Here is a 13,258-nt window from a genome sequence, read left to right on the forward strand (position 1 = left end):
GTCCAGCCGCCGGGGAGCAGCTTAGTGCGATCTTTCTGGCCCCAGTTTTTTTTTGTGCTGACCTGGGCCACCTTCGCTAATTGTCTAATGCAGGTCCATGTTTCACACGCTCATTTGCAATTATATGATAATGATTGGTTTTGCGCGCGTGTTGGTTGGATCTTGGGGCTCGGGTCTCGGGGTGAAATCGGGCTTGCTCCAGAAATGTGCGCTGAGAACTTCAGTCAACAAGATGCCGCTACCGGGTTAACAGCTTTCTAGTGTGCGATCGATCGATACGGGTACGACGACATGCGGGGATCGGTGTTGTGATATAAGGAAGTTGCGTGACGACACCATCGCCCCTTTCGGTGTAAGGTGTTTTGTGTTTTGTGGCTGTTCAACTACGACCAAAATAGTTTGCCTAAAGCTTTCTACAGCTTTCCACGTCAACACAGTTTCCCATCTCAAACATGAACCGCAAACAAAACCCTAATCTAACGATCCAAAACGATCGACAACGTTTGCTCTCGCAACAGGCAAATTGTGCTTTGCGTTGTGTGTATCTATTACGATCGGGTCGTTGTGGCTTAAAATCCACTAAAAAAAGCGTAATTAAAAGACGCAGACGACGGTGACTCCTCCTGCGTTACAAGCTAGTTGCGGATCCAGAGCAGAAAACAGAAGCCCCCGATTGTGTGTGTCTGAATGGTTGCACAAAGCGATGACGATACAGAAAAGCTGCGTCTTAACAGTCAACTTAACACAGCCATCGATTTCGCAGTCATGAGATTGAGCTTATGTAATACCTTCACGCGTGTGTGTGTGTGTGTACGTGTCGGCAGCATAGGACAGTACGATCTTCTGTTACAGAGGGCCAAACCCTACGGTGCAACCACTTTAACCTGCCACCGAACCCGGGCCATATCCTGTGCGAAGTGCGGCGTAAAAGAAAGACCCTGACCTATTCTGCCGATGCGAAGCCGAACTCTCTGTCCTTCACACACTTATCTGTGACGACGCTGGACGGTTGACCATCTCGTTAATAGTTTCGCTATCCTTTACCATCGTGATCGGTGTGTGCGTGTGTGTGTGTGTTTTCAATATTCTCGGCATGCGAGGAGCTACACAACGCAGTCTTGTTTGCATGTTTAAAAGATCCATTAAGCCGGACACGGACATCCAACAACGCGAGCTCCTCGTCCCACGAAAACAAACGCCGTTTGTCTATGATGCTAATGTTGTCGAAAAGAGATCATACGCTTGTCGGAATGCTGGGTGACTAGTGCGCTAGTGACAACCAAACCCCGGAAAGTCCCGCTGCAGGGTCTTAAAGGCTGCTATACTGGTTTACCTTTGCTTAGTGGCACCAAACAGGACCTTGAATTTGGTTGCTGCTGCATCCTTTGAAACCAGCTTGACCGCGCGTGCCTGCTTCCCGGGGGCCCTGCGCCAATGGGAATGGAATCAATGCAAAGGTCAAACGGGCCTTTTCTTTCTGGTTTGGCCAAAAAGGGTGAACTTGTGCTGCTGCGAAACGGTCTTTCCAACGCTTCGTTCGGGCGTAACGTGCGGAACGCGCATTTGCGTTTGCTATCTGCGCGTTTTGATCCCAATACACAGTGTGGCACCCCCGTTGATTGCCAAACCGCCAGTTCGATGGATTTTGCATTTCGGCACAAGGCTACGCCAACGGCAAAGTGTGTTAGCCAAGCGTTGATTGGGGTGTAGTTTTACCATATGGCATCGTGCGGAGTGTCCAACTTTTTGGACACTGACTAAGCTACCCCAACCTCTCCCGGACAGACTCTTTTGCTCCCGATTTTCAAAGACCCGCTCGCCAAGCATGTCGCATGAAGACGAACCGTCTCATCCGGCGCTCGGCGTTCCGTAAACCAGTTGCTCCACGTGATGGAAACGATGGAAAGACAAAGAAGTTCGATGGTTCGACAATAGATCCCGAGCCAACGCGAAACAGAAGGCAAAGAAAGACGGACAAGCACAACCTGCGACTACCTGGCCACGCCGCGTGCCGTGCCGTGCCGTGCCTCTCTGCGGTGGAAAGGGAAAGTGCGTTATTCTTCCACCCCGACGACGGTTGGGCTGTGAGCTTTCGCAGACCGAGCGCACCGACCGTCAGTGTCAGTTGGTGTTTGGAGGTGATCGTGAACACAACAGGAACAACACAACACAGCAGCAGCATCATGACGGTCACGTACGGTGTCGAGAAGTGTCCGGAAAAGTTCGACGAGTATCGGTGCAACCTGCCCGAGCAGTACCGGAAGCTGGCGGCGGACCAGCTGCGCGAGGACGATCACATCCGCAAGCAGGCCATCGACCAGATGCGCCAGTGGATAGCGAAGCATCCGTACATCCGCCGCTGCCGCACGGATGCCGTGTTTCTGCTGCGCTTTCTGCGCCAGCGCAAGTTCTCCATCCCGAAGGCGTGCGAAATGCTGGAACGATACCTAGCACTTCGCCAGACGTTCCCGCACTGGTTCCAGGGGCTGGACCCGTTCGAGAAGACGATGGTGGCGCTCGGCGAGGAGGAGGTGTTCCACGTGCTCGGGTTCGACGCCAAGGGCCAGATCGTGATACTGATCAAGTCGCGCAACTTCCGCGTGGACAAGTACGTCCTGGAGGATCTAATACGGTTTCTGCACATGAACATGGAGATTCTGTCCTGCGACGAGATGGTGCAGGTGGCCGGCGTGGTACTGATCGTGGACTGTTACGAAGCGTCGATGGCACACTTCACGCTGTTCCGGCTGAGCGAGATGCGCAACATTGGGCCGTACATCAACCACCTGCTGCCGATCCGCTGCCGGGAAATTCACGTCATCCGGCTGCCGAAGGTGGCCGCGTCCATCGTGGATCTGCTGTTTGCCTACGTCAGCCCCAAGCTGAAGCATCGGTTCTTTGTGAGTAGTAGCGGGTGACAATGGGAAACGAACCTTGGGGTGGCGATAAAGAGCCAGTGCAGTGCGGTTCACACCTTTCCGAATTTGGAGCGCCTGCGTTTTGTTGTGACCGTTTGTGAATTCATGCGCGGCGTTGGTCTTTTGGGCACCGGTATGTGTGTGTGTGTGTGGACAGTGTGAGAAGAAATGAGACGCTTTGAAGATTTGTAGGCCACCACAGTGTTTGGCGCAATCGGAAAACGGTGCTTACGCAACGCCGCTGACTCCGTGGAACGTGACAAAAGGCCTCCAAAAAACTAAAGTTTTGGTGTGGTTTGCGGTGTGGATTGAGTTGGGAATTCTCTCAACCCCACCAACGCCCTCCAAGAAGTTGCAATGTCCGGCCCTGTTGGGTGGAAATTGTCTTGTGTGTGTGTGTGTGTGGGGCGGGCTAGTCGCTGACATTTCAAACCATCCGATCGAGCAGATCCGATCATGCGATCATGCGAGTTTATGTTTTTTTGGAGAAAGAGAAACCTCTTGGAGGATGTTGCTAAATTGGCGAAATTGCTTGCCAGCGTGTCGTTGAAAGAGAGAAAGAAAGATAGATGGTTATGGGGACCATCTCCAAGCTCCCAGAAGACAGTTCGATTTCTAAATCACAGTGACTAATATACATAATGTATGCACAGAGAAATCCAAATTCGGTACCGACGAAAAAAAAAACTGTCTGGAGTGCCTTTGCAAATCAACTTTAGCAGGGGTTTTCCAATGAGACTAAACTGATAACAGCTTGGCAGAGCGTCTGCAAAACATCGTGAAGGAGATGGTTTTTTTGTGGCAATTTCATTTGCTTTGGTTTGCTGTTAAATGAAAGGTTAGCTTTAAAAATGACTAACGAAACCTTTGATTTTAACTATTTAGGAAGAGCGTTGTTGCATATTGTTTTGAAGTATTTCGCTCAATGACGTCCCTAAACCTAGTCCCAGGAAGTCCCAGAGGCTGAATTAGCTATAATAATCAGCAGTTTAAGTTTGTAAATCAATGCCACACGCTAGTTTCGGGAAGGCAGATCACCTCACCTCAGCTTGGCCGTAAAAGTTATCATCCACACGCGAAAACAACCCAAACCGGGAGTCAACCAATGAAGATCGTCCAGGACCGGTATCGCCGTTCGCGCATTATGTTTGTTGCGAGATCTGTAAAGAACACGATCTAGACGCAGAAACCAGTTTTAAGCTAAAACATCCCGTGACGTTCGCGGGAACATTGACTTTTTGGGCAGCTAATTCGCCCACCCATCGATCAGACACGTGTTTGGTGGTTTTTTTATGTGTCTGGCGGTGAAAAGGCAGCCTATTAAACTTGGTCCATTGAATTGAAAATGACGTAAACCCTTGCCAGCGATATTGACTAACAAACATGTTTTTTTTTCTTCCCTTGTTTCCCTCAACAGTTCCACAAAACCATTAATGAGGCGGTAAGCTACCTGGGCAAGACGCTGCTACCAACGGAGTACACCGATCAAACCGAAGAACCGAAAGCCCTCACGCACGTGTACAGTAAGCGCATCCGCGAAAGCCGCGACGAGCTGCAGCTGCTCGACCAGATGGAGATTGATGTGGCCAAGTTTTCCTCCGTGTGGAGCAAGACCGGCTGTGCGCCGGGCGGTATCGACGCGGGGATGGTGGGCAGCTTCCGCAAGCTGGACATCGACTAGCGTGTCTGTTGCGTGCGCAACATTTACGTTATATTTATAAGTGTATTTCCGGTTCCAACTCTCTTCCACACGCCACTTCCCATCTCCATCGCGACGGTATCATATCGGTAGGCTCATAGGGTTGTATTGTATTGTATTATGTTTAGTGATTAGCTGTTTTGGAAAGCATAACTCACCTTCCATCCGTTTTGTGCACGGTGTCTACCACATACCGAGTCGGGTTTATTCCACTCTTTAGGGTATTAGAAGTTAGCTGCACTAAGATATCTGCAGAAAAGGGCCGCTGTAACGAGCTCACGAATAAAATGATTATAATAAAACACTCAAAACCAAAAAGCCGTTTGAAAACTGTGCGTTCGTCGCCTGCAGCAGCAGCTGCTCTCCAATCAATCATAGCTGGCACACAGCAACGCCTCTCAAACACGGGTTCGGGTATGATTTAACAGCCTCCAAATAGTACCTATCAATCGGTCTTTGTTTACGATCGGTTTCTCCAGACATGCAGACCGCGTGATGGTGTCGATTGTCCCCACGGCCAATTTTGACATTCGTCGGCCATTGTATGCGCCGTGTTCGAGGTGTCGTTGGATTGTCTACTCCACCGCGGTGTACCCCGTACACATTCCTGCTTTGATGAATGACATTCATCTGTGTCTCGTTTGCTTTGTGTATATGCGTTTTTGGGAGAAGGAAATAGGAGAGTTTATTTCGTGTGTTTCGGGAGTGTTTCCAAATTGTGATTGCATGACTGGAATTGGTGTTAGCGTAAACGGATAACATGTATAATCTGTTCGATGCCTAAAACCTATAAAGAGTTTTTCCGTGAACTAGACTAGGAGACAATGCTCGATCAATTGCCTGGAGGAGTTTGCCTGTATAGGCAAAACAGATATAAATTGACAAATACCGAGTAAAAGGTTTATAGCGATTATGCAGACGAACTCGGATTGGGTTCAAACTACTCTTAAAAGTAACTAAAAGTCGTTAAACATTAAGAGGTATTGTTTGAAATGCGCATTGCCTACCTTTGAGGTGCGCTTGTTACAAAGTATGCAATACGAAGGTAAAACACGCCTAAAGGTATGCAATCTGATGGCATTATTCAATTCACTTGAAAACATACATTATCTTTTCAAGGTCGTTTTGTGTTCTGATGATCTCTATTTATTTATTTTAAGTATGCTCTACCTTCCTATACACTAAACGCTTTTACAGAGTCACGCCCTTACAGAGTTCGTTTCCGTTTGACAACAATCGAACAGCATCTTGCGAGGCGCATATAATTGATCTACCCTTCCGATATGCGCACACTCATTCTTCCATCAGATAGGTGTCCCCACCACCATCTCATTACAGTGATATAATTCTAACAATGTAATAACGCACACCGTCATAACACAACCTTCATTACGGCACGAGATTTGAGATACGAACCCTTCAACACGCGCCAGCAACGCCGTAGTATCTATCTTCTCCCATTGCGCTCTTCTGCAATCATTCACAATGATGTGATATTTACGTCCCTGTTCGTGTGTGTGTGTGTGTCAGAAAGTCTCCATCTCTTTCCATCACCCTCGCCCCAAAGTAAACAAATAAACTATAAACGCAGCAGTTGCTTCAACCCGAGCACACCGCATCACCTTCCCTCTAAGCTCATCATTGACAGTCACTTGCGGGCGGGCGAATATTTGCTGCCGGTTTGGTACGAGAGAGAGAGAGAGAGAGAGAGAGAGAACGGGTCGCGGGTGCGTCAGTCAGTCAGACACAGTCAATTAAATGTATCTCCCAAAACCCCTTTCAGCGAACCCCCGTGAGCGGGCTGGAAGTGGGTTCAAAATTCCGCTCGATCACCGACTCCAGCAACAACAGGTACACATTTCAACGGCTACCTCCCGTCATGGGGTGGCAAACGAAAAATTACAAAAAAAAACACATACCCACTGCCTCCATCGTAATCGTCCGCGAATGACGTTTCCGCGGTGGAGCCAGGTTGAGAAGGGGGAAGGGTTGTATGTTATTAAACAGAGCGCCGACACAAACACAGCAAGCCGGGTTCTCGGGGCTCTGGACCGTGCGCTCCCCAGTAGTGTGTTCCGTTCCGTGCGGAAAAGGTCGGTTTGCGCAAATGGCCCAACGTGCTGAAACGTTCTTCCCGTGCGATGGGCTGTCCGGCCAGCTGGACCAGATTGCGGCCACGGAACTGCGGGAAGAGGACAAGCTGCGCGACCAATCGCTGGCCGCGATGCGTGAGTGGATCCGGCAGAATGGGCGACTCCACCGGTGCCGCACGGACGATCGGTTTCTGTTGCGATTTTTGCGCGTGAAAAAGTTCTCCGTCCCGATGGCTTGCGAGATGCTGGAACGGTATCTGACCATGCGCCAGACGTATCCACGCTGGTTCGCCCGGCTTGATCCGGAAGATGCGGATCTCGGGGCGGTGCTGGATGCGTGCTGTTTGGTGCCGATCGGACGTGATCCGGCGAGTGGACGGATTGTGATCTTCGGTGTGGTGAGGAACTTTGACGCCCAGCGGTACAACTCGGACACGATGATACGGTTGAACATGCTGGTGGCGGAAGCGTTGCTGGACGAGGAAGCGAACCAGATTGCCGGCTTTACGCACATCTTCGACAATGGCGGCATGACGATGGCACACGTCACGTGCTGGACGCTGGACAACCTGGCCGGCTACTTGCGGAGCGTAATCAACTGTGTGCCGGTGCGGTTGAAGGAGAACCATTTCGTCAGTGTGCCCACGTTTGCAGCACAAATCAGCAAGTACTGTTTGTCGTTTGCGAGCGAGAAGCTTCGTGCCCGCATTCATGTAATTATTGCCTGAATAACTGAGTGACAAGTTGACAACGCGTTTTTAATGAGCGTTTCTTCTCTCACAAAGTGTCACAGCACGGTGGAAGAGTTGCGGGCGCAGGTGTCCCCGGAGCTGCTGCCCCTGGAGTACGGTGGCAACGGTGCCACCCTGAAGGTGCTGAACGAACGATTTAGAGAGTTTCTTCGGTCGAAGCGCACTACGCTGCTGGAGCTTGACGAGATGGAGATCGATCTGAAGGATCCACGGGAAGCGGCCGTCCACGAGGATGTGGGCGAGGTGGTGGCCGATGGTGCTGTTGGGAGCTTCCGAAAGCTGTCGATCGATTGAATCATCCCCTGGCGGGTCTTCTTCCTCCACCTCAATGTGATAAGCTGCTGCTGCAAGGTTATCTTATCTCCAAAGCTTGGTATAAGGCACTCGAAGGCAAAAACAAACCAATCTCGCAGCCAAGAAGCGTGAAGGAGACATGTTTGTTTAGCTTTTTTTTTTGTTTTGGTTTTTGATTTGCAGTCGAATTTTTGTTTAGTCACGGTCCGCCAAATGACGTAGCATTTGGCAAATGTTAAATGACAAAGTGAGAAACGGTTTCGTACGGACGGTGTATCTATATGCGCGCGCGCGTTTACGAAAAAAAGCAACCACTCATCCTTTCTAAAACTCTATTAAAATTCTTCATCAACATCGATCACAACATTTTAGAATGGGACAAAAAAAAGTTCTTGCTAACGCAGCTATTGGTGATTGCTTTCATCGATTCTGGGGTGTATGTGTGCGATTCTGGTTTCTTGTAACGGTGACGTCAAAGGGAGCTAAATTCATTTCAAACAGCATAAGTTTCAGTATTACATTTAAGCAGGGTTTTGGAATGGGTCCAGAATAAAATGAATTATTTTACTTACAATGTAATTGATCTTCTCGAAATGTGATTAATATCTTCAAAACAGTATATCAAACTTTATAAATATGTCATTCAAACTTCCATAATTTTCAGTTGCCTAAAATCTCAAAGAATGATGACGATTGATGATGATGTCTTAGAAGGTCTTTAATCTATGAGTGAATTCTTTCATCTACGGAATGTAATAAAGGTTTGTTTATTTCATTAGAAAAGCTCTCAAAAAAAGCTTTGAGAAGCTCAGTTGAATCGAAGCTTTTATCCGTCTTTCTCGCCAAATAAAAGCTTCCGCTATGGTATCCAAGGGGTCCATCAATGTGCATTTTTGGATGATCATTGCAAAAAATGTGGTGTTTTTATTATGAACAATATATACAACCGAAAGTATGTTTATACAAAGCATTACAAGGTATAGAGATAGTCAGAAGTTCTTATAATTGTGGGGCACTTTTTTGGCTATTTCTTCAAGTGAACGTTATATGATGAGAATTGAACTCTATGGCCCATCGGAAATTCCTAGTAGATTTGTCTAACATGGGTGATGCAGAGTCCATTTTCCTTCACATAATGTTCATTCTCCAGTAAGAAAGAGCCAAGCAAATGACCCACAGCTTTGAGAACTACTGAATTGAATGGACCCTTTGATTGATCCCTTCTTGCAGTCTTAAGTACTCGTAGAGCTTTGATACTTGCATCTTTATTTTAGTTAGAATCTCAATTAGAACACTTGCAGGAAGAACTATTATGATATAGGTTTTACGTTTGGGCCAAATCTAAAAAGAGAATTGATATAGCAGGGACTTGTAGTAAAATTGAAAAAAATATAAAAATCCATGTATCATACCAATTCGTAATAACTGAGTTGAATCCCAGATCTCATCAATATTCTGAAAATTGCAACAAAATGGTTGATTGAACTTTTGAATATAACAGCAACGCAAATCGTAATCTTCAGCTCTCCTCAATCTTCCTTCACAGCCCATTATTCAATGTACTGTATCTCTCTGCAAAAATCGGCATCATCCGTTAAAGTAGATATGACCATGTAAGGACTCATATCACATTGCAACAGGTTTAACGTTAATTTTACACTTTATTTCTTCGCCAACGTTTATTCACCGTCAATCCGGTAGCACACACGGATGCGTGCCTGCATCCCATCCTGGAGGTTAAGGTCGTGTGCATGTGTGCATGGCACTATCACGTCAATATCAGCCCCGCTTCCCACCAACCGGTGCAATGTTCAAGACGGTGCCGTAAACACCGTCACGCCATTGAATATTGCACCCAGGTTCGAACGCTTCGACTTACAGACACTTGACCAAAGCAATGCCACACCTTTCACGCCACACCCAGCATCCGCCAGTCCGCTAGGTGGCTTGCGGAGAGTGGGAACCGAAGCACTTTTCATCTCATTTATCCATCCGTGCATCGCATCGCGGTCCTAAAAACGCAAAAGGAACCACCGAGCAGGGACGGTGTGCAATGGCAGTTCAATTGGTCAGTTGGGTAAGCACTATGGCCCCAAAAAATTGAAACCCCCCAAAAGCACCGCAAGAGCATCAATCTTGGCAGCAGCATATTACGACACTACGGGGCTGAGGTGGTGATTTTTGCTGCTTTTTTGTTTGTCTGAGGGATGCCCTGGCCAGCCTATTCAAAATTGTATGAGTGTCTCCCCTTCTTCCATCGCTCGAGCCGTCAGTATGTAGTGAAAGTACACAGTGCCAAAGCTCGTGGAAAAGGACCGCGAATGGATTCGGTATGACAATTGAATAATTGAACGATGGCGCTGGCGCTGGCTGGCGTCGTCGTCGAGTTGGCTGATCGGAGGGCTTTGATTTGGAGTCTCCGTTTGCTCCATCCTCCTCCGTCGGCGGCGAGTGTGTGTGTTATTTTACCGTCCATTTGTAATCCCGCGGTTCAGCAACCATCATCATTGCTCGTATGCTCGAGGCGCGTACTAATACGAAGAACTTGCGCTTACCCACCGCTTGCGTCAATAGGTCCCTCCAACTGAATGGATTGCGTAAATGGATGAGGATCCCCGGGTGGTAGTGGTGGATTGCAACGCACCACCGAAATGCTCAAATATCCCGTGGCATAATTTATGAAAAGAAATTGTGCTTTTCTGTGGGATGATGACGTAGATCAGGGAGGGATGGTGTGCGGCGCGTGTGTAAGGTTAAGCTTTATTTGTATGAGAGTTTGGGTAAACGCCATGCGTGCTTATTAACGCATTTGAATCGTATTTTTATTATTTGAGCTTTGAAAAAACGGCAAAAAAAGAGCTGATTTGGGTCATTTTACGAAATAGTATGCATAGAAATGCAAATTTCGCTTATTTTTAATCAAAGTGCAACTACAAAAGTTTTTCGGTAATTCGTGGATGTTCATTTAAAACGAGAATTGAACATGCTCCATGTGATACTCTAATTTGCTTACTTACCAACTGCTCCATACAACCAGCTCACACAGATCACGCTAAATTCAATTATAACTCACGATATAATCCTTCTTTACGAAACTTACCCACAATTATTGAAGCACTCCTCAACAGAAATGTTCTGAAATCCCCGCATGAATAATGCATCTAATAGTTCACTCCACCCTCTTTTATTTGATTGCTACTTTCTGTGCAATATTTCCATTTGCACCAACCACGTCATAGAGCTGTTGCACCGGATCATCCATTACCCATCGATCGTTTCGCCAACCTCGTCAGCGAAAAAGACGCTGTAAAATGCATCACTGCTGCCCTCTCTTCTATGCACTACAACCAAGCAGCTTCACTTGCTCGATCATTAAACTACTCGTATTAGACTAGTCAATTGTCACCTCTGGTGTCGTGGTTGCCATTCTATTGGAAACGCTTTCTTTCGCGTGTAATATTCACCCCACCGCATCCAAACACATGATCGCCACCAAAACAGATGCCCCATGCTGCTTCCCTCCATACTGCAACGCGCGCAACACATCACAAGCACCCCAAAACCCGAATCTTTAATTATTAAACCATCGATCGTGTGCCTCGCAGGTTCATTTCGTCTCGATCGGTCGACCGGTGCGGTTGGGACTCTCCCGGTGAACAGTGTGTTTGTGCGTTTGTGTGTGCGTGTGAGTGATTGTTCTTTCATTTGTGTTTGTGTGTATCAGTACTAGTAACATCTCAGTCATGCCCAGTGACGAGCTAGTGGTGCTTCCGGTCCCGAACCTGGACAAAGCGCCCGCCCGCTACGATAACGAGATCGACGAGCTGGACGCACACTGTCAGCAATTAGCGCGGGACTTTCTGCGCGAAAATGCGACGATTCGTGACCAGAGCCTGACCCAGCTGCGTGACTGGATCGCGAAGCATCCCAACATCAAGCGCTGCCGCACGGACGCACGCTTTCTGTTGCGCTTCCTGCGCACGAAGAAGTACTCGTTCATCAACGCGTCGCACATGCTGGAGCGCTACCTGGCCTGCCGGGTGGTGCATCCGCACTGGTTCAAGCGGCTAGACATTGAGGATCGCGAGATGTGTGGGCTGGTGGAGGCGGGCTTTCTCTATCCGCTGCTGGAGAAGGATGCACGTGGCCGGACGGTGATTTTCGGCGATGCGGGCACGCTCGATCCGAAGGTGTACACGGTTGGGCATGGCAGCCGGATGCATATGCTGGTGGGCGAAACGCTGTACGATGATGCGTCGGTGCAGTGCGCTGGGTTTGTGCTGGTGTACGATCTGTCCGGCATTACGATGGGCATGCTGGGGCTGGTGACGCTCAGCGATATACGCGATCTGGCGACGTACCTGAACAATGCGGTGCCGATGCGCATCCAGGAGCTACACTTTGTCAACACGCCGAGTTTGGCGCTGAAGATCGCGAACTACACGCTGGCGCTGATGAACGAGAAGCTTCGCAATCGTATCATGGTAAGCAGAAGGCGACAGTTTGCAATGGTTTAGTGCTTTAGGTAGGAGCATCTTCATTCACTTCATTCCACAGTGTCATCGCAGCTGGGAAGATCTGCACAAAAAGGTGGACAAGCGGCTCATCCCCCAGGAGTACGGTGGAAAGATCCCGAAGGAGGATCACATTGCCGCGTTCAAGCAGCGCTGTCGCATCTACCGGCCCCAGTTGCTAGCCCTGGACGAGATGGACTACGAGGTTGGGCGCGATATGGACAGCTGCAAGAAGTCGCATGTGGCAGAAATTGAAACCGGAACGGTGGGCAGCTTCCGCAAGCTGCAGCTCGACTAGCGAGCGTGCTTTTAGTTTGTAATCCAATCTGTAATTCTGTTAGACTGTGATGTATGTATCGTGTTGGTTCGTTCGCAATATGTATACTCTCGGGGATTTCTGTTTATTTTACTATTGTAGACAAGTGGGAATGGTTCGCTTTGTTTCCCCTTCTATATGTTTGAGTGTGTGTGTGTGTGTGTATGGCTATGATTGGCATATTGAAATCGAGCTTTGGACCTTGTAGAAAGAGTCACAGAGAGCCGAGAGTAGTGGTAGCGTCTGTTGACATTACGGGCAATGATAATAATTAGCACCTGCCGTGATGCTACCCCGAACGGGTGGGGACGATGGAACCCCGCATCGAGTGAAACAAAACGTTTCTATTTTTTGGACAAAATTTGAATTACCCGGCCAGTCCGCAGTCGCCGATGTGACTAGAAATGATAATCTTTATTCAAGGATGACCCTCAGCCAAGGTGTGAAGGATGAAGTTTGGATAACACAGCGTCAATATTACGCTGTGCCGGTCGCTTCAACGCTTCTTCGGGTGGGTTTTAATTAACTGTTTACCTGCAAACCTGCAATCTTTAACGCCCTAATAAGCTCATCATAATGTATATATTTGTAAACATCATTCACTGTGTAGCAAATAGAACAATTTTAATGAAAACTGGTTTCGGTTGTTTGTGTGTGTTTTTTGGCAAATAA

The 13,258-nt window shown here is 48.1% G+C and overlaps 3 protein-coding genes across 3 annotated transcripts; all 3 read left to right on the top strand.

Annotated features, from left to right (window-relative positions):
* The first annotated feature begins 210 nt into the window (after positions 1–210).
* LOC121594559 (alpha-tocopherol transfer protein-like) lies at positions 211–4,932 on the top strand. Its single transcript, XM_041917955.1, has 2 exons — positions 211–2,900; positions 4,336–4,932. Exons 1-2 carry the CDS (start codon positions 1,833–1,835, stop codon positions 4,597–4,599), a joined length of 1,332 nt encoding a protein of 443 aa, XP_041773889.1. The 5' UTR covers positions 211–1,832; the 3' UTR covers positions 4,600–4,932.
* Positions 4,933–6,396: 1,464 nt separating this feature from the next.
* Positions 6,397–8,323, top strand: LOC121593924 (retinaldehyde-binding protein 1-like). Its single transcript, XM_041916722.1, has 2 exons — positions 6,397–7,423; positions 7,496–8,323. The coding sequence occupies exons 1-2, from the start codon at positions 6,611–6,613 to the stop codon at positions 7,754–7,756; spliced, it is 1,074 nt and encodes a 357-aa protein (XP_041772656.1). The 5' UTR covers positions 6,397–6,610; the 3' UTR covers positions 7,757–8,323.
* A 3,039-nt stretch (positions 8,324–11,362) lies between these two features.
* Positions 11,363–13,220, top strand: LOC121594237 (alpha-tocopherol transfer protein-like). Its single transcript, XM_041917294.1, has 2 exons — positions 11,363–12,240; positions 12,314–13,220. The coding sequence occupies exons 1-2, from the start codon at positions 11,500–11,502 to the stop codon at positions 12,566–12,568; spliced, it is 996 nt and encodes a 331-aa protein (XP_041773228.1). The 5' UTR covers positions 11,363–11,499; the 3' UTR covers positions 12,569–13,220.
* Positions 13,221–13,258: the final 38 nt, after the last annotated feature.

This window comes from Anopheles merus, chromosome 2L (genome assembly GCF_017562075.2).
Source record: "Anopheles merus strain MAF chromosome 2L, AmerM5.1, whole genome shotgun sequence".
NCBI lineage: Eukaryota > Metazoa > Arthropoda > Insecta > Diptera > Culicidae > Anopheles > Anopheles merus.

Coding starts and splice junctions, on each gene's coding strand:
- LOC121594559 (XM_041917955.1), top strand. CDS start 1,833: ATGAAGACGAACCGTCTCATCCGGCGCTCGGCGTTCCGTAAACCAGTT. Junction 2,901..4,335: donor AGCTGAAGCATCGGTTCTTT/GTGAGTAGTAGC, acceptor TTCCCTCAACAG/TTCCACAAAACCATTAATGA.
- LOC121593924 (XM_041916722.1), top strand. CDS start 6,611: ATGTTATTAAACAGAGCGCCGACACAAACACAGCAAGCCGGGTTCTCG. Junction 7,424..7,495: donor AGCTTCGTGCCCGCATTCAT/GTAATTATTGCC, acceptor TCTCTCACAAAG/TGTCACAGCACGGTGGAAGA.
- LOC121594237 (XM_041917294.1), top strand. CDS start 11,500: ATGCCCAGTGACGAGCTAGTGGTGCTTCCGGTCCCGAACCTGGACAAA. Junction 12,241..12,313: donor AGCTTCGCAATCGTATCATG/GTAAGCAGAAGG, acceptor TTCATTCCACAG/TGTCATCGCAGCTGGGAAGA.